At 44.0% G+C, this 25,626-nt stretch overlaps 1 protein-coding gene and 1 long non-coding RNA gene across 8 annotated transcripts in view; one reads left to right on the top strand and one right to left on the bottom strand.

Annotated features, from left to right (window-relative positions):
- Positions 1-25,626, bottom strand: part of PDE1C (phosphodiesterase 1C) — a 427,197-nt gene that overhangs the window by 56,350 nt on the left and 345,221 nt on the right. For all 5 annotated transcript variants that reach the window (XR_008310343.1, XM_053265118.1, XM_053265119.1 and 2 more), the window contains 3 exons: positions 24,819-24,900; positions 8,728-8,848; positions 5,446-5,621 (listed from right to left, as the gene is read on the bottom strand). Coding sequence is in view for 4 of the 5 variants with exons in the window: in XM_053265118.1 (XP_053121093.1) it covers positions 5,446-5,621; positions 8,728-8,848; positions 24,819-24,900 (379 nt within the window). In the remaining variant the exon portion in view is untranslated. The remainder of the gene's footprint in view (positions 1-5,445; positions 5,622-8,727; positions 8,849-24,818; positions 24,901-25,626) is intronic.
- The window catches only part of LOC128331564 (uncharacterized), a 136,975-nt gene that overhangs the window by 17,068 nt on the left and 94,281 nt on the right, over positions 1-25,626 (top strand). For all 3 annotated transcript variants that reach the window (XR_008310350.1, XR_008310348.1, XR_008310349.1), the window contains exon 2: positions 3,557-3,757. This is a non-coding gene — a long non-coding RNA (uncharacterized LOC128331564). The remainder of the gene's footprint in view (positions 1-3,556; positions 3,758-25,626) is intronic.

The raw sequence follows: 25,626 nt of genomic DNA, 5'->3' as shown, positions 1-25,626 counted from the left end.
TGTATTGTCAGTTTTATAGGGATGCTCATATTAAGTTTATTGTTCTTCTCTTAAAGAATCATCCTGGCCATACGGATCAATTTTACTTGGATTTTTTGCTGTCAAATTTTAAATCTGTTGCCTCTATAAATGTGGCCAAGTTTTGTTTTGTTGCATCCAAACTTCGTAGAGCTTGTATTAGCAATTTGAATATTTTGTAAATTATAAATGTATTATTTTAAATGTTAAGCTGGCCTAAGGACCATAATAAGTTAACTTACTTACCACAATAGCAACAGCATTTACATTAGCATTTGCACAGCACATTTCAAGTGCTTTGTACTCATCGTCTCAGTAACCCTCACAACTCTACAACATAGGACACTATTATTATCCGCACAGTGCCAAATAAGGAGCAGAGGTTGAGTGAATAGTAGTTTGCCTAAGCAAGCAAGTAATTTCATAGCTGAGATGAGGTTTGAACCAGAGAACTCTCAGTTCCCACTGTAAACCACAACACACTACTCATTTGATACTCCTTTCATTTCAGTTCGCCTTTGGCCCCTTACAGCATACAACAAATATGCTGGGGGCAGGGAGCATCATTGTGAATGCCGATTCTTCCCAGGACAATCAGATTTCACCCATGCACACATTCATTGCAGGAGAGCCTAAACATGTACATTTGTAGACTAGCTTCTGACTTTCAAACATACATGCATGAGTTGGGGGCAGAGCCTGCTGCCAAGATGTCACTCAGGATATTCCAGATCTGCTACAGGCTCTTGTCATTTTACAAATCTTCATGCATTTCCCCATCTATGTTTCCACCTCTCAGAACTGTGGGCTTAATTTACACAATTTGACCTATGTGCCTGTAAATGGTTCAATACTTTGATGGTAATATCAAAACGTTAATGGTCTAGATGTTAGAAGTTACTTATTGCATTATTTTATTATTAGATTAGAAATAATCGTTGATTAGGAAAAGGACAAACTTTTGCTTAGCCAAACTTTCTGGCTTGAACAGGAATATAGGCCCCAGTTATCCTTAAGATAACCCTACAGAAAGTTGTGAGTAAGAGCTGTTTGTGATGGGAAATTTCATAAGGGGAGACAAACAGGTAGTGAAGTTAAGAAATTTGGGGCTTACATCATGGCTTTGTATAGCTCAAGCTAGGAGAATTTTAACATGGATACAGAAAAACAAAAAAACCTCAGACATCCTACAAGTTGACTGGGGAAACCTTCAAGGACTGGTCACATACCAAGCTCGTGAGCAGGTAGTGATAGCCTGGGAGAGGTGTGCAAAAAGGGGAACCTAAAGAGCGGGTTCAATCAAAACACCTAAAATTAGAAGTAGACAGCTGTGACCAAGTGATTAGTATAAAAGTGATTGTGTTAGATTGTATGGAAGTCTGGGAGGTCTGAGAACCTTCAGCTGGTTGAATAAGCATTTGCACTTTTTCTGCAGCAACCTTTCCTTGATTTGTGATGAGACTTTAATAAATTGTTTGTAATGATAAAAACGGTAAGGTCTGATCATTTTCCTGGGAGTCATTAGATTAAATAGTCTGGGAGGTTCCTATCTTATGAATCAAAGTGTCACTGCTGAGGTTGTGGCCAAGCCAAGAGAAAGAAACACTTAAATTATTAAAATCTTATACAGATAGCTTTTTCAAGCAGTTGGCCTGTCTAAAATGTTATCCAGATGATTTTGCTACCTACCTACATGCCTTTTGCTACCCTTGGCTCTGGAAACATGCTTTTGGTCAAGAGCTAAGGTTCTCACAAGAAATCGGTTCAGCACAAATATATTATCAAATTCCTTGGCCTAGGAATGAGGAGCTTGTGGTTCAGCTAGCAGATTCAGATTCATAGCACTTTTAGGCAGCTGGCATGTTCTAAAACATTATGAACCATACTTGGGCATTCTTGGACCAGGGATGAAGACAGACCAGAGAAGCAGGCTTTGTTTGCCAACAAATGGGTATAGGGGAATCTTTAGACATCATCATGAGGTAGCTTCTGCTATGCAAGGTCATAAGCAAACTCATTCAAAACTGAAATCAGGAGACAAAATGTACTTCATATACTTCTGGTGACTGGGTGCAAAATCAGTGGTAATTATTTTTTGGTTAAACAAAAGGGAGAAGGAATGCTTTGATAATGGGCTGCGACAAAAGGAACATTCTTGAACATTATCTGTCCAGAATAAATTACAGGAAGATTTCTTCTTCTCTAAGGAGTATTGATTTTAATCTCTGGCTTATTTTTAAATTGTTAAATTGTTTTAAGTTTTTTGTATATGTTTTAAACTGGTTTTATGCTATTGTAAACCGCCCAAAGACAAAATGTGATAAATAAATAAATAAATTTTTCATGCAGAATTCCATGCAGTAGAGTTCTAAACAGGGAGAACCACTCATTAGGGTGGATTGTCAATACTTTTTTTAAAAACTGGCTCTTTTCTGCATCCCAACTCAGAAAAATCAGGGCTGTCACTGATTAGAGAAATCTTAGTCCATTTATCATATCAGTTTTAGTCAATTAAGTGATTAATTAACACTTAAGAAAATAATACTTTTGCAAATGAGGAAAAACAATGGGGAAAAAAGCATGCTTCCAACCCTACTGTAGCATAGGCAACATTGCGGAGTGGGTGGGGGGGGTATAATCAGTAAAGAGGTGTGCATCTGTGTCTGTGTTACAGCCAGGAATCCAACTTGCTTGTTATTGTCAGAGCTGATCGAGCTTACATCATACTTTGGTTTTTTAGCGTTGTGTTCTTTGGGACATATGTTTATTCTGGTTCCTAATTTGCATCTATTTAATAGTGATACTTTAAGCAGACGGAGCTTGCAATAAACCCACTAATTTTGCCCACACATGAGAAGACACTTAGTACAAAAACAAGACACACAACACACACTAATGTTTCTATCTTATTAAGGAAAAGTACTGTGTTCTACATAGGTAAGGAATATGAAAACCTTCTCAGTCCCAGGCAGATGGCATAACCTTGACTCAAGGGGCAGAGTCCAATGCCCAAAAGGACCAGGGAAAAGCATGATAGGAAAAGACTGTACCACAGAGAATATGCTCTATGGCTGACATCCAGGCTAACAAAGTGCTCTGGGGGAGGGGCGGTTTTCATCTATCACCGGTTCTCTCTGAAGCTGTTGCTCAGAAAAATATGTCCTCAGGGACAGCCCCAGGGACATATTTTTAGGAGTCACAATGGGTTTGGGAGGAAAATGGAGACTGATGAATATTCTCCCCCAGAGCATCAGCTCAGCATTAGAGGCGCCAGCATTTCATTATTTTAGATGTCAGCTTATTCATTTCAAGTGTAAAGCTATTTCATGTGCAAACATGTGCTATATCCATACATGAAAGTAGAGGACAACACAATCAATCTAGCACAATCCAGATTCCAAGAAATCAAGAACTAAAAATGCTGAACCCAAGCAGGTGAGACCATCAATAGAAGGCATGCCAAATCACAAATATGCAGCATATTATCCAGGAAATAAACATTTAGATGACATTCTTGAAATATTTATCTGTGTTACAGGTAGAAAGCAATTCAGCTGACAGCAGATAAATTTTTGGCAGAAAATTCAAAGCACATACAAAGAAGGTCTCAAGGAAGTGAGCCAAATCACAGACAACATATCAAGTAAATCCATGAAGAGAACTCAAAAACATGCAGAACAGATCATGCAAGCTATTGTGTTAATGACTACAGGTTGTCACAATCGGCTGTCGATTTGGGGTAAGTGTTCTGCACCCTGGCCCCTTTCTTGTGGGGTTCCACAGGGCTCGGTCCTTGCTCCCATTCTCTTTAACATCTACATGAAGCCACTGGGCCTGGTCATCCATCAGTTTGAGCTAAGTTTCAATATGCTGATGACACTCAGCTTTATTTTTCTATCCCTGGCCAAACAGGCAATGTCGTCCATGTGCTGGCTCAGTGCCAGGAGATTGTCAGGACCTGGATGGGCCAAAACAAGTTCAGGCTTAATCTCTCCAAGATGAAGTTGCTCTTGTTCAGTTTGTGATCTGGCCAATTGCCGCGAGTTTATCATTTGATGGGGTTGTGCTTCCCTTGAGAGACACTGTTCGTTATACGGGGGTCCTTCTGGACTTGCGGCTCCTGCTTGAACAGCAGGTAGAGGCCATGGCTGGGGTGCCTTTAGCCAGCTTCGGCTGGTTTGCCAGTTATGGCCTTTTCTTGACCGGCAGGCCCTAGCAACAGTGACTCATGCCTTTGTTACCTCTCGCTTGGATTACTGTAACACGCTCTACCTAGGGTTGCCTTTGAAAATGATTCGGAAGCTTCAGCTAGTCCAGAATGCAGCAGCCTGCCTCCTCATGTAAGGCCATAGATTTGATAGTGTCACACATCTCTTATGGTCGCTGCACTGGTTGCCTGTTCACTTCTGAGTCCAATTCAAAGTGCTGGTTCTCACTTACAAAACCCTTATGGGCTTAGCACCTGAATATCTCTGGAATTGCCTTTCCCGGCCAGTTGTATCCCATCCTGTGAGGTCTTCTCAGTTGGACCACCTTAGTGTCCTGGGCCCTGGTGTAGTGTGTGCTGCCTGGGCCCACAGGAGGGCCTTCTCAGTGGCCGCCCCTCTTCTTTGGAACACCCTCACCCCCAGATTCATTCAGCCTCCTTCTTAGTGGCTTAAGGCCTTTCTCAAGACCTACCTTTTTTGCCCTTTAATTTTTAAATTATTATTGCTATTGTTATTGCCATTGTTCACTGCCTAGAGTCTTTGGAGGAGGCGGTATACAAGAAAATTTTAATAAATAAATAAATAAAATAGCTTTGTATAGGCAAGGAATTAAGAGTCTGGACAACATTTACTCACTACACATCCCCCTCTTCTGTTCCACATTTTTTTAAAAAAACCCTCTTGTCACATTTTCATATTTACACACAGACAAGAAATTCTTTCCCTGAGATGTGCATGCACATAATGTTCATATACACACACTCCCCTTCTCTGACTACTCCAGTCTCTGGTTGCTTGGGCAGAGGGTTTGGGCAAAGACCGGTCAACATGGCAACAGGATTAATGGTATAGTGTGCTTTCTAGGGGCTTTTGCTACCCTGTGGTATTCCCCCCGCCCCAGATTGTGAGCCCTTTTGAGACAGGGAGCCATTTCCTTATTCTCTTTGCTAAGTTTTTTGTTGTTGAAAATTAGTATATTCATCATCATGAGCTGAAGTCACAACTTGTCCTTCATCCCGTGATACTGGATGATTTGGCTTCTACTGGCAGGGATTCTACAATAGGATGCAAGTAGTATCTTTCTGTTCAGAGTGCACAGAGATGCACTGAAGTCTCAAAGCCTTTGTGTGTGTGTACAGAGCCCTCCCTCTGTACACACACCTTGCCCATTTTAATGATGGGCATTTTGTGAGTGATGATTAATAAGCTTATTTGTTACCTTTGGTTGCTTGTGCTTTCCACTTCTCTCGGTTTTGTTGCACCACTTCAGTCCAGGTGCTTTTAAAACCTTTGAAGTCCACAGTGAGGATGGAACAGTTGAGTGAGGCACTTCCTTCTGATCCAGTGCTCTTGACACTCGATCTTTTAACTTCTGAGGGGCTAATGCTATTCAGACTGGGAGTGCATAACAACCAGAGTTAGTATTTTACAGAGCTAGATCAAGAACATACAGATACTTACAAGCAAAACTTCAGATTTCTCCTCTATCTTGGCCTTTTCTTTTCTGCCTTTGAACATTCCTATGCATGCTGTTGTTTCTGCTGCTGCTGTTGCTGCTGCTGCTACTACTACTATTACTCTGGACTGATATCCTAAAAGTCCAAGCTTGTCTCTGATTTAAGTGTGCTTGGTCTGGGCTGAAACACTTCATGTTGCTTGGATGTAACTAGACGATATGCCTATTGTGTATCCCTGTTAAATGAGCAAAGAGACACTTTTTAAAGTGGCTCTTCTCTTATATTTAGCACGGGGAGAGCAACTGTTCCTACTCCCTACCCAATCCCAGCACAGCATCCCTCCAATGACTGTTACTGGTGTCTACTTTTTGTTTCCCTTTTAGATTGTGAACGCTGTGTGGACAGGGGACCATATTATATATGCATTATTTATTTTTCTATGTAAACTGCTTTGAGAACTTTGGCTGAAGAGTGGTAAATAAATATTTGTAGTAGTAGCAGTAGTAGTATTGTGTGATTAGAGCATGTGTGGTTGTTTTTCCTAACATAAGAAACACATGTGGGGGGCCTAGCCTGGATTGGGACCCTGACAGGCAGAGGGGGGCTTAAGCCCTTTCCTCCATGGAAACATATGTGTAATCCTAGAAATGTTGAGGGCCTTAATTGATTCTTCTTACTTAAATTATCTAACCTTCCTTGTATCTAACCAGTCCTTTTTGGGCAAGGTGATAGAGCATGTGGTGGTGTCCCAGCTACAGAGGGTCTTGGATGATATGGATTATCTGGACCCTTTTCAATCTGGCTTGCACCCCGGATATGGGACTGAGACTGCCTTGGTCGCTCTAGTGGATTACCTATGTGGGGAACTAGACAGGGGGAGTGCGTCCCTGTTGGTTCTGCTGGACCTGTCGGCGGCATTCGTTACCATCGACCATGGTATCCTTCTGGGCCGCCTCTCGAGTATGGGAATCGGAGGTACTGTGTTACAGTGGTTCCAGTCCTTTCCTGGGGGACGGTCCAGAAGGTGGTGCTGGGGGACTACTGCTCGGCCCCGTGGCCGTTGGCCTGTGGGGTCCCGCAGGGTTCGGTCTTGTCCCCCATGCTGTTTAACATCTACATGAAGCCGCTGGGAGAGGTCATCCAGGGATTTGGACTGAGTTGTCAGCAATATGCGGATGACACTCAGCTCTATCTCTCCTTGTCATCTGATCCTAGAGAGGTGGTGGATGTTCTGAATCAGGGGCTGGAGGCCGTGATGGGTTGGATGTGGGCTAACAAACTGAAATTGAATCCGGATAAGACGGAGGTACTGTTGGTCAGTAGGAGAGCCAATTGGGATGAGGAGATTTTACCAGTTCTGGATGGGGTTGCACTCCCCTTGAAGGAGGAAGTACGCAGCTTGGGGGTACTACTGGACCCAGCTCTGCTCCTGGAAGCTCAGGTGGAGGCGGTGGCCAGGGGTGCCTTTGCACGGCTTCGGCTGGTGCGCCAGCTGCGTCCCTATCTCGAGAAATCAGATCTAGCCACAGTTACCCATACCTTAGTCACATCACAGATGGATTACTGTAACGCGCTCTACATGGGGCTGCCCTTGAAGAATATACGGAAAATGCAGCTAGTGCAAAACACGGCAGCTAGGGTTCTATCTGGAGCTGCCCGATGGGAGCACATCACACCCATTTTGAAAAAGTTGCAGTGGCTGCCAGTTCGTTTCTGGGTCCAATTCAAGGTGCTGGTTTTGACCTTTAAAGCCTTTAACGGTTTGGGCCTGGGGTACTTGAGGGACTGCCTGCTCCCAAGGGTTGCTGCCCGCTTGACAAGGTCATCTGAGGGGGCTCTGCTCTGGGTGCCGACAATGAGGGAGGCTCGACTGTCATGCACTCGGGACAGGGCCTTCTCTCTTGCTGCCCCCAGACTTTGGAATGCTCTCCCAGTGGCCATTCGCTCCTCTGACTCCATCACAGTTTTTAGAAAGCTTGTTAAATTTTGGCGTTTTATCCAGGCCTTTACATGATTGTTTTATTGCTGCTTCTATGTGTTTTACTCATGTATAGTTTTTATGTTTGTATTTTATAGATTTTAAATTAGATTGGTTTTGTATTTTTAGCTTAATATTTTTATTGTCATTTTTATTGTATGTTTTTTAACTTTTGTAAACTGCCTTTGGATTGTTTTTAATGAAAGGTGGTATATCAATGTAACAATAAACAAACAAACCTTCTCAGAGGCTGTTCTCACGAGCAGCCAAGACTGGGCTAGGGCAGCTAAGCCTGGGCTTGGTTTCCTGTAAGAACCAGCACAGCAAATCTGCCTATGGAGCCCGGCGGTTAGCTGAGGTTAAGGGCACAAGTATGTCCTTATTTTGGGCTAACTGCTCATGTGTGAGTGCCGGCTGCTCCCTTGCACTCACATGGTGCATTGTGGGGTTTCCGGGGCCAGGACGATGTGTCCCAACCCCCATACCTTCGTGCTGCCCAGGGCAGCAATGGACCATCTGGGCATGCAATCCGTGTGCCCAGCAATGTCTTGGTGATCCTCTGTGGGGAAGGTAAGCTTATGCAGCCTTCCTTCCTGCCTGGCCACCCTCCCTCCCAAACGGTCGTGTGACTGGGCCCTCAATTATCTTCATCATACATTATGTACATAGACAGTATGTACTATCCGTCCATTGGTACAAAAGCCAAATGAGCTGCACTTACTTATATTATTGAAATGACTCCAAATATGAGTAGGGAATCACCACCAGAAAATAGTTAAGTTTCTCATGGTCAATCAAGCATTGCTATATACTTTCGATTCTGTTCAGATATAGAACAAGTACATTGCTAACTATAATGGCTATAAATCCAAAGGTTCTGGGTTGCTCCATGTATTTAAGATTTTCAGATTGTGCTGTCTGAAAAGGGAAACTTTAACATACAGAATATATACTCAATATAGTGCATGCCTTTCTCATAAGAGTTAACATAGGCTCTGCATTAAAGCCACTTAGTACAAAATAGAGAACTCTGAACTCTAATTGCAAAATTAATACAGGTACTGACCTGGAACGCCTAAACCCTGTCATGCCAGAGCGGGAGGCTTCGTCAATAAGAGGTGTTACAATCTTCTCTGTCATGTCAGTCAGCACAGTGAAAGTGGGCTCCACAATGAAATCGATAAAACCTGAAAGAGACACATAGTGGAACCAAAGGCAAGATAATTAGCTATATTGAAGTCAATAGACTGCATAAAATGGATAATCAGATTATGGACACTTACAGCAACATAGAAAAAGATCAAAGAGGATATACATCTTGGCAACAGACATTACCATGTCATTGTAAAGTAATTCCTTAAATGTTTAAAATTAAGTGCTTCAATTCAACCCAAAGCAGATGGATTGAGTCGGTTTTGTGTGGGTTTTGTGTGAATCTGAGCCAAATCCTTGGTACAGCTGGTTATGACCCAGCTTGGAGGATGGAATCTATGGAAGCACTATAATAATAAAGCTATGATAAGATTCCATTATCATGGATGAGCAAAGAAAAGTGGCATATAGATTCCTTTGAACTTTCTAATTCCAAACTTAATTAATAAGCAAGAGCCATCAGATGTTATTTCAGGTATTTTCTGCAAATCAAATTTGATGTTTAGTTATTAGATCATTTTGGATGAATAATATGAGATAGAGAGCAAAAATTAGATGCTAAGAAACACTTAATATCAGTCATAAGTATCTTGCAGGATATGGTGTATATTTCGGAGCAGTAAAATTGGAAACCAATATTTATGCATTATTCATCAGTTGTGGAACAAATTGAACAAACTAGGTACTATACCACAGAAATTACTAGAGAAGATATGACTACTAATATCAGATGTAATTATGATTTCATATAATCCACTTATTTAATTTAGTTTGCATTGGGCACAGAGTCTACTTCCCATCAGCAAGGATTAATTTTCTCTTTGGTTTTTATCAGGAAATGAGAGTAATCAGACCATTTAGACTCAGCAGTGATTCCAACATTATGTCTATAGATTATTGATTACCTACGTGATAGAAGTGAATTTGGCAGCCCCATTCCCACCACTTAGCTTACAACTTTTAAGTGTGGTCACACATCTGAGTGACTATTCACCCAGGAGACACTAGCAGCTGCTTCACAAATGACATTTTAAAAAAAGTATGACACCAATGCTTTTTTAAGCGTACATCTAAAAATGCAGTATGTGAACAGGGCAATGACATAACTGGAAAAACATGTAGTATACTGGTACATTGGCTGCAGCTCCCTGTAAATTGCATATTTACTGGCAAACCTGGTTTACTGATGGTCCTGAGAGGCACTTATAGCCAGTGCAAGAGGCAGGAAGAAAATGGGTCCCAGCCAAGGAAATGGCATTTTAATTTGGCTACAATCAACCCATGACTGTAGCCAAAAAGATACAGAACAAAGCAGTGGCAGTTTACAAAGTTACAATAAGTGGTCTGCAAATGGTCTTGTTTGGCTTCCCAAGAGCGTCTGTGAGGAAACTTTGCTTCTGTGTCAATCTTCCTGAGTTAATGAGGCTATTCACACAAGCATGCCTAAGGGAGCCCAGCCCGGTTTTGTACACTCGTGTGAACCACCGGGATTGTGCCCGATCCCGGTGGCCACACAGCTGCAAACCCACCTAAGTAGCCTCCTAGTTAAATGAAGTCAACAGAGCGAGCGCTCCCTTGACCTCAATTTTTAAAATCATGTCTCTGCCACAGTTGCTTGCAGCTGCAGCGGGCACACTTAAAGGGAGGGGGGGCTCCCAGTAATGCACCACGCACTTGCATGGTGTATTATTGGGGCTCCAGGGTGGGAAGCTGCATGGCAGTACTTACCTGCACCTAACCCGCAGAGCAGCTGGGCGAGCCATGGGTGGCCTGCAGGAGAGCCTGCAGGCAATCTGCCCACCCAGGGAAGGGTAAGCGATCATCTGCGGGGAGGGTCGGGTAAACCTGCTCTCCCCACACACTTTCTTTTGGTGCTTCACACTGCTTGTGTGAAGTGCATCAGTAAGTCTCAAAATAGTGGCAGCATTCCACTATAAGGCACTGGGCCTCTCAAACCAGGAACTCTGGTAGCAGTATTCAGACATCTTATTCCCTGCACCACCAGGGGTCAATCTAGGGTGTGTGTGCAATGCTGCAGTTGCACCCCCTGTGAATTTATGTTGAGTCTCATCGAGATCAGCAGTAGCAGAGAATTAAAAAGCAGCTAATTTCCTTTTGCTGCTAGTCCTGCTGTCTCCTAGCCTCATTGGTTCTCCTGAAGTCTTGTGCTCCTCCTCCATTCTTCACTTCTATGTACTGTAAATGCAGAGCCGAGGAAGCTTGCTGTTGGGCTTGTTGTCTCCTCAAAGAAGGAAAGTCGCTTTTTTTTTTAAATTAAAAAAACACCAACCCTTAGATGTTTATTTGTTCCCCTTGCTTAAGCCATCATGTTTCTCTTTCCCCCTACCCCCATGAACTCCTCTGTGTGTGTGTGTGGGGGGGGGTTACAGTCCCACCCCATGTGTGAGTTTGAGTTCAAGCTTTTAGAAAAAGGACATTTTCAAAGTATGCCAAAACTGTTCTAGTACAAACGTATAAGTAAAACCCTCCCCATCCCAACAATATGCCTTCTTGTAAGGAAATTGGTTAGTGCAAAAGTATTAAAAGCTTTAAAAAGAATAAGAGGGAATTAAAAAAATGCTCTGACAAAATGGATCTGTTTTTGTTTTTGTTCCTGAAGATACTAAACTGCTTACAGCTCTAATCTGGTCTCTCGTGTGGATTTCTTTCTCCCCCCACCCTCACCCTTATTAAAAAATATTGATATGCTGCTGTTTTAGCAACAAAGTTCTCGAAATGGCTTAAATAGCATAATATAAGAAAATGTTTCTTTCTCAACATGTTTCCCCTTATAATAATTACTATTTTATTTTGCTTTGTGTAGGAACAGTAGTTCCTACATAAATAACTTACATATTATCTTTTTAATAAGCTTGTAATGGGCTAAAATACCCCAACTCCTTGAAAGTAGCTTCACAAATTGTTAAAATGAACATTAAGCATATCCCCTCCACAACCAAAAGTCTATTTTTATACACTTGGTTCAAAATAAGGCTTTGCAAATCAGATCACAAGAAACTCATTTTAAAAACTCTCTTGCTCATGAAATGATTGCTTGTCTTTAAATCCTAATGAATTGGATTTATTTATTTATTTAATATTTAATGTTCGAATAAATAAATATTTATTTATTTAATAATTTATTTATTTATTTAATAGATTTTTATACCGCCCCAAACCTAAGTCTCGGGGTGGTTCACAATAATAAAACAATACAAATAAATAAAACATTAAAATCAATTAAAATCCCAAAAAGCTGCCTAAAATGAGAACAATTTACAATATTCAAAATTACAAAAGCTAAAAGGCCTGGTTAAAAAAATGAGTCTTCAAAAATCTTTTTAAAACCGCTAGAGATGGGGAGAGTCTTATGTCAGCGGGAAGTGCATTCCAAAGTCTTGGAGCGAAAACTGAGAAGGCCCGTCCCTGAGAGGCCACCAAACGACTTGAAGGTAGCCACAGACGGGCCTCCCCTGATGAATGCGTGGACGATGGGGATTGTGCAGAAGAAGACACTCTCTTAAATACCATGGGCCTAAACTGTTTAGGGCTTTATAGGTTATAACCAGCACTTTGTATTTTGCCCAGAAACCTATTGGCAGCCAGTGTAACTCCTGTAATATGGAGTCATATGGTCTCTTCAAGATAACCCAGAGACCAACCTGGCTGCCGCATTCTGTACTAATTATAGTTTCCGGACTACGTACAAAGGCAGCCCCACATAGAGCGCTTTGCAGTAATCAAGTCTGGAGGTTACCAGCAAATGTACTACTGTTCTGAGGTAATGAATCTCAAGAAATAGACACAGCTGGCGTATCAGCCGAAGCTGATAAAAAGCACTTCTGGCCACTGCCTCAACCTGAGAAACCAGGGAGAGGCGTGAATCCAGAAGCACTCCCAAACTGCGTACCTGTTCCTTTTAAGCAGGGGCGTATCTAGGGGTAGGGCAGGCAGGGCACGTGCCCCGGGCGCCACTTGAAGGGGGCGCCATTTTGTAAAATTAATTTTAAAAAAAATGGCTGCCAAAAACAAAATGGCCACCGTGCATGCTCAAATGGCCTCTGTGAGGCTCTAGGTCATGCCAGGCTTTGCAGAGGCCATTTGAGCATGTGCGGTGGCCATTTTGTTTTCAGTGGCCTTTAAAAAAAAAACAGATTATTTTTAAAAACGGCCACTGCACATGCTCAAATGGTCCCTGTGAGGCCCTAGAGGCCAGCGGGGTGAGGGGGAATCTTTGCAAAACCCCCCCCCCAGCCTTTAGGAAGCCCCCCAAAGGGGCTACGGGTGGTAATAATAATAATAATAATAATATAAGACACTGTACACATATTCAGATTGGCACTATGTACAGAGAATCAGGGCTTGCGAATACTGAGCTGACGCTTAAGAGCTAGGATTGTATTCATTTGCTCTTACTTTGCGTCTTGTGATAAGTGAGTTAAATGTGATGTCTTGCTAATATGGCTTTTAATGGTGAGTTTGTCTTTGAATCAGTGTGAAACCCTTAAATATTAAGGCCCACTGGGAGTTTCTTGCTCTCTTTCTCTCATTTTAACTGTCTTTCTGAAAGACTAGAATATATTCCAAGCAGTGACACAGTTTACTCTGCATATCCTTTAATTATTTACAGAGTATCTGGGAAAAGTCAAATTCTCCATTTATTTTTCAAACTTATGTAATAGTGATGCTAGTAGATGCATAGTAGAGAATTAGACAGGCACCTCTGTTTAGTTTTCCAAGTACATCTCCACATAGTATTTGGGTATTTCATGAGCTCCAGCATACTGAAATTTGTAGTTCTCCAGCATTTTTTGATCTGGCTAAGTCCACTGCTAATTAGTTTTTGAAATATTAAAAGATTAACGAGCTTGACTTGTATTTTTCAGCTGATATTATGGTAAAGTTATCTGAAAGATGGGTGTCAGATGCTTGGACAGGGGGGCACAATTTCAGTGTTTGCCTTAGGCGCTATTTTCTCTAAATATGCCTCTGCTTCTGAGGAAGTGTGATCCCATCTAGAACAGGCAGATCAATATTGTTTCCCGAGTAACAACCCCGTACAAGTACTTCTGTCTTGTCTTGATTCAGTCTGTTTGTTATCCCTCATCCAGTCCATTACTGCCTGACATTCTGCTGTCCTGTTTATATATGTCCTGACATATATGACATTCCGCTGTCCTGTTTGAAATCAAATTGATTGCTTTTCTTTCTGTAGTGTATAGACACACATGATAAATTGTCTGTACACTGTAGCATATAGACATATAATTTTTGCTTAAATGAAATGTAGTTAATAGAAGAGATCAAACTGGGCAGCTTGCTGCTGTGATGGGTGCAAAAAAGGCTATTTGAATTTGCTTCTGAGTTTACATGCATAGGATTGGAGTGCATGTGGCTAAAGGTCAACATAAAGTCAACATATACATATATTTTATTATGACACACATCCTGTTCTTCCTCCAAAGAGTTAAGGTAGTGTACATGTTCTTACTCCCCACATATATCCTTACAACAATCCTGTGAGGCAGGTTTGGAGGAGAGAGTCTCAGCTAAGGTCCTACAGTGAGTTTCATGACTGAATGGGGAATACAAGTCCCCCAAACCTAGGCTTGACACTCTTAACTGGCCCTGTCCACCTCCAGCACAGTACCTCCAGTGACTGTTGCTGGTATCTATCTTATGTTTCTTTTTAGATTGTAAGCTTTTTGGGGACAGGGTTCCATCTTATTTGTTTGTTATTTCTCTGTGTAAAACACCCTGAGCCATTTTTGGAAGGGTGGTATAGAAATCAAATAAATTAATTCATCATCATCATCATCATCATCATCATCATCATCATCATCATCATCACCATCACACCACACTGGTTCTCAACTGTGTGTGTACTGATTGCAAGAGAAATCTGATGCAGGAGAAAAAGGAGATTCATTTTTAATGGTGAAGCAAACTAGTGGGGAGGAGAGTGTTGAATACCTTTAAGAGAGCATGAAAGGGTTTAATTATCAAAATGTGGGGAGGCTGTGGGCCTAAGTCCTGGATCTTTTAAGTACCTTGCAACAACTGTGTAAGGGAGAGGGAAGAGAAGGAGGATTATCCATGCAAAAGCTGGTATTGGCAGGTATGCCCAGAATTCCTTATAAAAATACAAATAAAAATCAAACTTTCCCTGAGTGTATTTTGGTGTAAAAAGCAGTGAATTCAGCTAATATAAACGGCAGGGCAAGGGTAGGGGAGAAAAGGAATGAGAAAAAGAGCAGAGAGGAGGAAGAAGACAGAGGACCAGGTCTCACGATCAGTGAGACCTGGTTTTTCCTGGTGAGCGGGAAGAGCGGGCTAAGCCCGCTCTCCCTGCTCACGAGCAGGCAGGGAGCCTTGGGTGGCCGGATCGGCCGCCCACACGATGTCCGGCTCCAGGGGTGGGGGGAGCGGGGGCCGCGCAGCCCCTGCAAGCCCCAGTATGCCCTGCGTGACTGTGCAGGGCATACTGGGGAGACCCCCAAGCCGGAAGGCTGCTTTTAAGCCTTCCGGCTGGGGGTCTACTCATACGAAGGTGCACCGCGGCTACTCATGATCGTAAAAAGCAGGTTTGCTGGAGTGCTCGCTCCGTAAACCTGCTTTTCACCAGGGGTTCTCGAGCGGGTTACCCGCTCAAGAACCACCGGGCTCGGCTGCAAGCCCGGTGGTTCTTATGGTCACCAAAAATCAGGCTAGCCTCTGCTAGCCCAATTTTTGCTGATCGTGAGAAGTGCCCCAGAAAGCAGTGCAAAGTGGGCAAAAGGTGACAGAAAGTGGTGCAAGGCAATGAGGTGATTCTCATGATTGCCCAAAAGCGGGCTAAGGTAGCCTAGCCCGCTTCCGGGCGATCATGTGCTGCAACAGGAGCCGTGTGGCTCCCGGATGCTAGCCGCCCTAAATACCCCTCCCCTTAGCCATTGTTAACAGAGCATGCTCTCCGTTAACCTTGTCTTTTTTATTGTGTGGTGATGCATGAGGCATCCAGGAACTTCTGGGGGCCGTGTAGCCCCCAATCCCCACAGCCCCTGCCGGCTCTGTGACGGAGCTGGCAGTTGTGTGGTTGGTTGATCCAGCCACCCAGGACTCCCTTTTGATCATCTGGGGGGGAGAGCGGGCTAAGCCTGCTCTCCCTTCAACTTCCCTTATGGCTTATCATGAGAAGAGCCTCTAAGTGTGGTCCCTCAGAGCTACATCGGAACCAAATCTGGCCCACCACCAGATTTGAGTTTGACACCCCCTGGCATAGTGCATTTGCAATGAAATAAAATCCAAGCCCAAATATTTTTATATATGGGGGAAATCATTTATGGGCAGTGGGAATTGCTGTTACACCCCCTGTAATTTCCTACTGGATCTGCTCCTGTGTACCACCAAAGCAGCTCCCAAAGAAAGAGGTTATCAGACTGATCCCAAACCATCAAGGAAAGAGGTTATTGGACTGATCCCAAACCATCAAAGAGTTATCAGACTTCTCTCTCTTGAGTTGCAATCATCCAGTTCATGGCTGGAGGGGTGGTGCTTTTCTTCAGCCCAGGTGACCAGAGGAACTAATAGTAGCTTGGCTGGCACTACATGATAGTTTTTCCAGGCTTGGTTCATCAGTGTAAGCACCTCATCCCTCTAAAGAGCACGGTGGGATGTCAGGGAAGTTCTCTGAGTTTGGGCTCAGAGAAGAATTCTTAAGCATAACCATGTACCATTCTCTGAGCTCCTTTCTCTGGAGCCAGAGAAACCATAACCATTCTCTGAGCTCCTTGGAGGAAAAGCGGGATATAAATGTTAAAAAAATAAAATAAATTAAAAAATAAAATAAAATAAAAAATAAAGCTTGGAAAAGCCCTCCCTAAATGAGAGACAAACTTCTAAAGCCGTGAGACCTCTTCTGAGCTCAAAGAGCTCAGAATTTATCACCCACTTTCCGCTAGCTCCTCCCTCTTTCCTTACAGTTCTTGGCAACGGCAGGGAGAAGCAGCAGCTGCTGCTGTGCAATAAAGAAGGAGGCCCCATAGTGCTCCAAGAGAAAGTGGTGGTAGCATTTTGTGCGCTTGGGATTTGGAAAGACTCCAAATCCCAAGGACTGCTACACTATTGCTCTGGTGCTCCATGGAGCAGCAAGTCAAAGCAGCTATGGAGAAGGAGGGAAATAGCCAGCCCCTTTAATAGAAATAGAAATATTTAAATAGAAATATTTAATAGAAATAGAAGTGCCACTTTTCTCCAGATGTGCCAGAGGGTGAGGAAATCCTCCCTCCTCTCTGCACAGTGCTGCTTCTTGCACTATCACAGTGTTGCCAAGACCGGTAAAGAAAGCGGATAGGAAGAAGATGGAGAAGAACCTCCAAGCTGCCTCAACAAATTATCCAAGTTCTTTACAATGTTGCAAGGAATAGTTCAGATTATTTCCAGGCTAGCAACACAGACCTGCCTTGTCTAGCCCCACCCTGTCTGCTTAATCTGGTATCTGACAAGTATCTTCTGTTTCTGGTCCTTACCCACCTGAACTGGTACTTGACCAACCACATGTCTGACTAGGTCTTCTACCTCTGGCCTGTCATTATAGCAATAGCAATAGCACTTACACTTATATACCGCTTTATAGCCGGAGCTCTCTAAGCGGTTTACAATGATTTAGCATATTGCCCCCAACATTCTGGGTACTCATTTTACCGACCTCGGAAGGATGGAAGGCTGAGTCAGCCTTGAGCCCCTGGTCAGGATCGAACTTGTAACCAGGGCGGCAGTTTTTACCACTGCGCCACCAGGGGCTCTTTGATCTGTCTCAACCATGTCACCCATCATTAGCTCCTTTGGCCCTCATGACTGTTCTGGAATCTGATCCTCAGCTGTGGCCACTCTCAGATTGGCCAAGAACACACACAAGTACTGAAAGGAATCAATAACAGAAAGGGCTGCCACTGTCAGCCAGCAGCCAGAAATTTGGAAGTAGAGAATAGGCAGGGTTGCCAGCGGTGCAGTTTTGGAAGCACCCAGGTTAGAACATTATTTCCATCCAACATCCAAAGATATTCCAACAGCCTGTTTAGTCAACACACATCATTTTAAGACATCTCAATGCAGAGTAAGCTCCATTTGATCATCCAATGTTTGCTGAGTATGTTCAGAAACTGTGGGCTTCTTCCTTGCCAGGCAAAGGGCAAAAATGAAAGAATGTCACTACACTAATCAGCAGAAAGAGGTACTGATGACAACAAGGAGCAAAGTCTCCAATCAAACAAGCCTCCCACAGACAGAAGGAAAAGCTTTTACATCTTCTAAGCCTCCTGTTGAGCAACAGAAAAATTCTTGGCTTGGCATTCTATTTGGCTTGACTGATGAAAAAGAAGACTAGGTTTCAGAGACAGGCTCTAAAACTCATGATGGAACACTGCCCTTAGAAAATAAAGTGGCCTTTAAACAGAGGTCTTGGTTGTTGAATTGCTTCATTTAATAAGGAAGACAACATATTAAAATGAGATGACTCTGCTTAATTGAATTTTTTTCTTTTTCTTTTTTAAAAAAAGGCTCTTTCCCCCTCTAATATGTGTGTGTATGTGTGTGCTTAAAATGCTACAAAACATCCCTGACAGGATTTCTCAGAATACAGAATGTGTTTGGGGGGAAATGGAGTGGGCTGAGGGGAAGAACAGAAACAGTTATTTGTCCCTCCAAGAAGTCAAGCAAAATGTATATCAAAATGCACCACCAGGAGTTCAAATATCTTTGTGCTTTCTACTAGATTTTATTTTGTTTCTGAAGTTTGTACACTCCCACATATGTTCTCCAAAGTTCCCCTGGCAATGAATTTTGTGTCTCACATTTTCCATTCCAAATTGTACAAATTAGGCAGAACTTAACTGACTCTCCTTTACTGAACGGAGCAACTCAGCCTGTCTCACACTAGACTTGGTTTACACACTTGACCTCAGAGATTGACCAATGGCAACCCATAGGTTGCATCCAGCTCCTGCACTGGTTTTCTCAATCCTTGACATCCATTCATCTCTTGCTACACCAGGTTAGGAGTGTGCTGCTTCTTGTTCTTACCTGGCAAACACCCACCTTTTCTTCCTGATAGTAGAAGGGCTGATTGTTAGGTAAGAAATGGTGAGGTGCTTCACAACTCCTATTTAGTGAAATGAGTGGGAAGTGAACGGGATGAAGAGAAGAATGAGAAGCCACCTCAGAAACATCTGTAATTAAGCAGAGACCTCTGGGGAGACTGCTCATTTTGTGAAGAGAGAAATGCATGCTAGATTGAAAGTAGTGTGTGCGCCTAATGCACATGTTGCTTTCAACAAAGTTAGTGCTGGACTGATGCTTGCTGACTTGATTAAAATAATTGTGTGAGAAAGGCACTGGGGGTAAAGGAAAAGGAAATGTCATAGGTTGTTTCTTTTTAAAGACTGCAGGAAACACAATGAGGTCGTTCACACAATCAAAAACTGTGTTCTGTCCAGGTTTGGGAGCTTTGTGTGCTCCCAATTTCCAGTTGTGTGAAAGGAAGTTAAGAGGAAAACCTGGGTAGAAGTGATTCTGGGTAGAAGTGATTGTATGGAAGCAAGTTAGGACAAAATTCTGTGTAGCTTTTCTCCTACCTTGCTTCCTCACAATCACTTCTACCCAGGTTTTCCTCCTACCTTGCTTCCACACAACCAAAAATTGGAAGCACACACAGCTCCCAAACCTGGGTAGAACACAATTTTTGATTGTATGAATGACCTCAGTGAATTGAAGTGTAAAACATTGGCACAAATAAGAAATCAGCACAGAAGTCTGTGATAGTTCTTACATACTCAGATGACTTATCTGCCATCATATTCAAGGCAGATGAGTTCTTTGGTTGTTTGTCAATCAAGGCCTGACAACATGTAATGCCAACAGATCTGTAATCTTTTTTTTTTTTTTAAGGGAAATGCAAGCTGGAGGAAGGACTCTGAATTTGACTGCAACAGTGGGAGACGGGGTCCAGAGAAGACTGTCATCAAAATTGTCCCTAGCTGCTTCACTACTTGTGGGTTAATATAGTTTTTGCCCTGTGGGTGGGGAAGCAGTGGGGGGAGGCATTCTGATGACAAAAAAGGGTATGTAGATAAAGGGTTAAACATCCCCAATATCACTTCAGTCATCAAATTCATAGTCCCAAGTCTGCATTTCCTTAAATAAAAATGGTGGAGATTGATCACAGTTCTTCCAGCATCACACATGTAGTTTGGCCCTCAATTAATCTACAATCAGAGCAAAACCCTGAGGCTCTACACACGATCAAAGTGTGCAGCTTAACCATGCTCGGAGGGGAGAGCTGTCCTTGGGTAGCTGGATCATCACAGAGCCAGTTGAGGCGGCAGGGATCGGGGGCCACGTGCCCCTCTGAAGTCACAGGATGCCCCGCGCAAGTGCACGGGGCATTCTGGAGAGGCTCATGAGGCCGGGAAGTTTTTTTAGCCTCCCGGTCAGGGGTATACTTGTGTTCTGCAATGGTGAAGAGCCACACTGCGGTGGCACACAATCAGTAAAACACCTCCTGGCACTCCGCTAACCTCATTTTAGGGGAGGGTTTCTTAGGCGGGCTAGCCGCTGTTGAATCACAGGACTTGCCTGCAAGCCTGGTGGTTCTCGCACTGGAGGGAAACCGGGCTGGGCTCTCTTAGGTTTGTCTCCATCGTGTCAATAGCCTCAATGTCTATGAACAAAATGCTGTTTTTGAAACAGCTTTTGAAATCAAAGATCTGATGCAGCCATAACAGTTGTGATCAGTGTCTGCCATATTCTGTTGCTATACCAGTGGTTAACACCCTAAATATACAGTGAAAGTAATCTTTAGTTTGTCAACCTAAACTCTGCCCTTGAAGACATCCCGATTTCCTCCCACTGTGAGAACCACCGGGCTTGCAGCCGAGCTCAGTGGTTCTTAAGCGGGCCACCCACTTAAATAGCTCGGCAGTTAAACCGAGTTTGCGGAGCGAGCAGCCCACAAACCTGGTTTTTCTGCTCGTGAGTTGCCGCACCGTGGCTACTCACGAGGAGACCCCCGACTGGGAGGCTGAAAAGCAGCCTCCTGGCTCGGGGGTCTCTCCAGCATGCCCTGTGCGCTTGCGCAGGGCATGCTGGAGCTTCCGGGGACCGCGCAGCCCCCGAACTCGCCAGCCCCCATAGCTCCATGACAGAACTGGCAGTCATGTGGGTGGCCACTGCAGCCGCCCAGAGCAGACTGTCTCCTCATCTGTGGGGAGAGTGGGCTAAGCCCGCTCTCCCCACAAACCCTCCCCAGGAGGCTCCCACTGATCATGGGAACCGCCTCCTTGTGTATTATGGTTTGGGGCCACTCCATAAACATGGTTTAGGTATTCAATTGTAAAATACAATCATGACTAAAAAAAAAAAAACCCCACAGAAACTGCAGAAGTCATTTAAACATGTGTGCAGTTCAAAATCTACCAGATAGCTTTTGTCAAATCTAGCCCAAACACCAGGGCTGGTGCAGTACAGTAAGCGCGACTGCATCGCAGGGGGCTGCTAACGTTGGGGGGACATGTGTTGCTTCCATTCCCACACTGTGCCGCCTTTCTCTTAAATTAGCACAGAGGCCCTGCTGCCTCTTGTGCAGCCCAGGGGCTCTTCTTCAGTGACAGGCTTCTGCTGCCGCTGTGCACTCTGGTGCTGCTCAGGACTGTGTGTGGGAGAAGAGCACTGGATGCTCGGGGCAAGAGGGTGCTGCACTGGAAGCTACCCGAAACTGAGTGCAGCCACTCCCACCGGGGTCATTAGTCTTGTGCCCGGGGAGGGGTGTGTTTGTGACAAAGGGCCGGAGTGGGGGGTGTGGCTGTGCAAGGAGACCTGCTCTTGTGTCACTGCTACTGCCATGGAGGTAAAGAGAGGTACTGTCAGGGCGGGAAGCAATTCCTGGACCTCATAGCTGGAACCTCCCATGAAAAAGTGCTGCTGGCGGAAGGGGGCTGCAAAAGAGAAGGGGCGCCCCCGCTCCCACTGCAAAACTGGTGCCATTTGTGTGTGTCTGTGGGAGGGTCTTGGCCTGTGCCCTCACAGTCGATGCCACAGGTGCGATGCGGCAGATACACGGACAGAGAAGCATGTGTGTTTGTGTTGGCTTTCTCCGTTGTACCTTCTCTGTTGAAACGTTGATGTAGAACTTGAGGATTCTCTCTGGTGCTCTGATTCCCCCCCCCATGCCCCCTTCCCCCAGAGATGGAGAAAAAGTTCCCACCATTGTCTGGCTCTCTCTTATCCTGAGAATAGCCTGCTCTACTTATGTGTATGTTTGCATGAATACGTTCTGTGATGCTGCGGAGTGCCACAGATGGGGCTAGGTTACATGATGGACCTGCCACCCTTTAAAAAGCAGGGTTGGGAACTGCTTGGGAAAGTTTGTCTGGGGTGGACGTAGGGGATCTGCTTGCTCTCAGGTTAGATTTCATGCTGCATGTGTCTCCCCTGTTTAGCAGCAGGCTGGGCTCAGGATTGTTACCCCACCCCCCACCCCCATTCCATTGTCTCTCTGTCAAAGAGTGGCATGTTGGACAGAGGTGAATGCAAAGCACATGGATGTTGGGCCCATCCTGTTCCTTGAAACACTCAGTCCTCTACCTCTTCGCCATTTATTGATGGGGCCACTGCTCAATGGCAGAGCATCTGCTCACACGCAGAAGGCCCCAGGTTCAATCCCTGGCAGCACCTCCAGGGCGCTTTCCAGATCAGCTGCCTAACTGCAGGGAAATGCTCCCATTCAGGCAAATTGCATTTGAAACGTAAACAGCAGGGGGCGCAGTCTCACGAAAATTAACAACCCGAAAAAACAGCAACTTTTTAATGCCGTCCAAGCTCTATATAGTGGTGTTTAAATTCCAAACAAGGCATTGGAGATCTGAACAGCACCCTGCTGTCCATGTAGGGACTGCGGTGTCACCACGCAGGAAGTGTGGAAGCACACTTCCAAGATCTGCTGTGACCCCGTTGCAGGGTCTAATCTGGAAAGCGCCCTGGGAAAGACTCCTGCCTGAAACCCTAGAGAGTCACTTGCAGCCAGTGTAGATAATATTGAGCTCGATGGGCCAAGGATCTGACTCAGTATAAGGCAGTTCCTGTGTTCCAGTGCTGTTCCTCTTTGGTGAAGGCTGTGATGGTTTCATAGTTTTTGGAGTTCTCTGTCCAACTCCCAAGATTCCCCATTCAGTTTCACAAAGATATGTGGTAGTTACCAGTTTTTAAACAACTTCCTACCCCGCTTGTCTCTCCCTTTCTTTTGGGTGGGAGTTTGGGGAAGGGGGGGAATAGCCTGCCATTAATACTGATGTAGGGCGCCGATTTATAGGTTCCTGGGGGGGGGGGAGCAGAACCCCTAGCACTGGCCCTGCAAAACACAATTGGTGTGGATTTTGAGATGTTCTGCTAGACAGATGGAGACAATGTAATGCAGATAATTTGGTACAGCACTAACAGATTGAAAACGACAAGTGAAGTAAAAGGAGATATTTGATGCTGACACTCTGATAGCATCAGTGGAGACAACAGCATAATTATCCCACTCACATCCAACACCCAAGTTCTTTCCTACTTGTCACTTGGATCTACTTTCATCACCACTGACTGCAAAATATTTTTAAGATAGCCTTTCAGCCCCAGGATTTATGGTGCTTCTTGTAAGAAAATCAATCAACTACACTTCACTAGAAAATTGCTACCATATCAGTCACATAAGCAGATGAACAGGAATGGAATACTCTCCTATTGTATTCTGACTGCACTTTGAACAAAAACTTACATCTGTTCGTGGCAAAGAAAAATATTATAGTTCTTGATTTAATCACAGAATCACTATATGAAGACATTAAGCAATTGCCTACTGTGCAGCAGACTGAGAAATTTTTTTATATTGTTGGGGCATGAGAGTTAAAGAAAGAATGTTATTATTAACGCTATAGATGCAGCTGATATCCAAAAATTAAGTAAAATGCTAAACAGCACAGAGCTGTATAAATCAGTCTATAGTATTGATTCAATGCTGGATTCATATGTTATCACTGTGTTTGCCAATAGTGTAATTCACCATTAATTCCACAATGATTTGTGAAATAAGCAAGAGCCTTTTTATTAAAGGTCAAATCATGATAGAAAATCTGCCCAGAAAAATAAATTGAGTAAATCTCCCTCCTTCATAAGCCAGATCTTTGGTCCGGCGAGCATTGTACTCTCTGTTCGGACAGTTCTCCAAGGTCTCGGAAATGTAAGGACTACACTAGATATTACCTTAGTGGTATATTTGAGTGCTGTGTAAAAAGTGGCAGTGAAAGGTTCTGATTCAGATCTGGATTTCTTTGCACGTAATGTTACCAGTCAGTCATTACAAAGCAGCTGCTGTGGTAGTCAAAAAGGAACTGAGGAGAAGAGCATTGACCACACTTACTTAGGCTACAGAGAGGGCAGGGTCCCCACCAATAAAAGCTCAAGAAGTACAAGAAGGTTTCGAATGAGATTCTTCACAAATGTGGAAACCCATCCGTGTGAACACACAAAGATCACAAAGAAGTAATCACAATGGCAGGGACTCTGGTGCTGCATACTTAGGGTAATTCAATTTACCATTTAGAACTGTCTTCTTAAGCTAACAAAAACATAACTGTCTGTGGTTTTGTTTAAAATATGCATTAATCTGGGGGTGGGGGGATACTTGTCACTGGAATACTATAATTCTGGGGTTTTGTAAGGACATGCAGAAAGACTTGGAAAAGAATATTCACCAGGGCGTTAATTAGAACTGAAGATAATACATTGGAAAATTATTCTATCCACTCTACCAAACACATTGGAGAATACTCTTTTCTGAGCCATTTGCCTTACAGAGACCTGTTTTGCTTCCCATGAAAATTCTCTGGTGTAATCTATAAGATTATACAAAATAACATTGCTTGTGCAATCCCCACCAATAAACACTGCTCTTCCTTTTTTGGAAATGTAAGTCTTACTGAAGGTACCTACCTACTTGAGACTGAGGAACCATCGTGGATTTGCGATCACACAAAGGGGAAAAAGGAAGCCCTAGTTCTGCTTCTTTGTCACCCTGGGGAGTAAAGGAGAAACCAGGGAGAAGTAGGTTAGTAGTGCCGAAGCAAAAATGTAAAAAGCATACTCCACCTTCTTATACATTTTCCTCACATTTCAATGTGAGGCACAAGAGAAAATCCTGCTTCATGCCTTTCTTCCATCATGGCATTCACAGCGGCATACATGGAGGTCATTCACACAATCAAAAACTAAGTTCTACCCAAGTTTGGAGCTGTGTGTGCTCCCAATTTTCCATTGTGTGGAAGCAAGGTCAGAAGAAAACTGGGGTAGAAGTGACTGTGTGGAAGCAAGGTAGGAGGAAAAGCTACCCAGGTTTTCCTCCTACCTTGCTTCCATACCACCACCTTTACCCAGGTTTTCCTTTTACCTTGCTTCCACAGAACCAAAAATCAGGAGCACACACAGCTCCCAAACCTAGATAGAACACAGTGAAGTTCTCCACATGAGCAGTACGGAGAGGCGAGGAGGGTTCTGTGGGGAAAGTGGGCTTGACCCTCTCTCCCCGCAGACGATCCTGTGCCTAGCCCTGGGAGGCCGGACTGGCCACCCACACGACTACCGGCTCCATCATGGAGCCAGTAGGAGCGGCGGGGATCGGAGCCACCTGGCCCATGGAAGTCCCAGGATGCCCCGCACAAGTGTTGTAGCCTCCCAGTCACAGTGGCGCAGAGCCGTGCCGTGGCAACTCACAATCAAAAAGAGGGGATTAGCGGAGCACTCG

The sequence above is a fragment of the Hemicordylus capensis genome, chromosome 6 (assembly GCF_027244095.1).
Source record: "Hemicordylus capensis ecotype Gifberg chromosome 6, rHemCap1.1.pri, whole genome shotgun sequence".
NCBI classification, from domain to species: Eukaryota; Metazoa; Chordata; class Lepidosauria; order Squamata; family Cordylidae; genus Hemicordylus; species Hemicordylus capensis.
The sequence above is the reverse complement of the archived record's forward strand: the minus strand, read 5'-3'. Positions and strand labels throughout refer to the sequence as shown.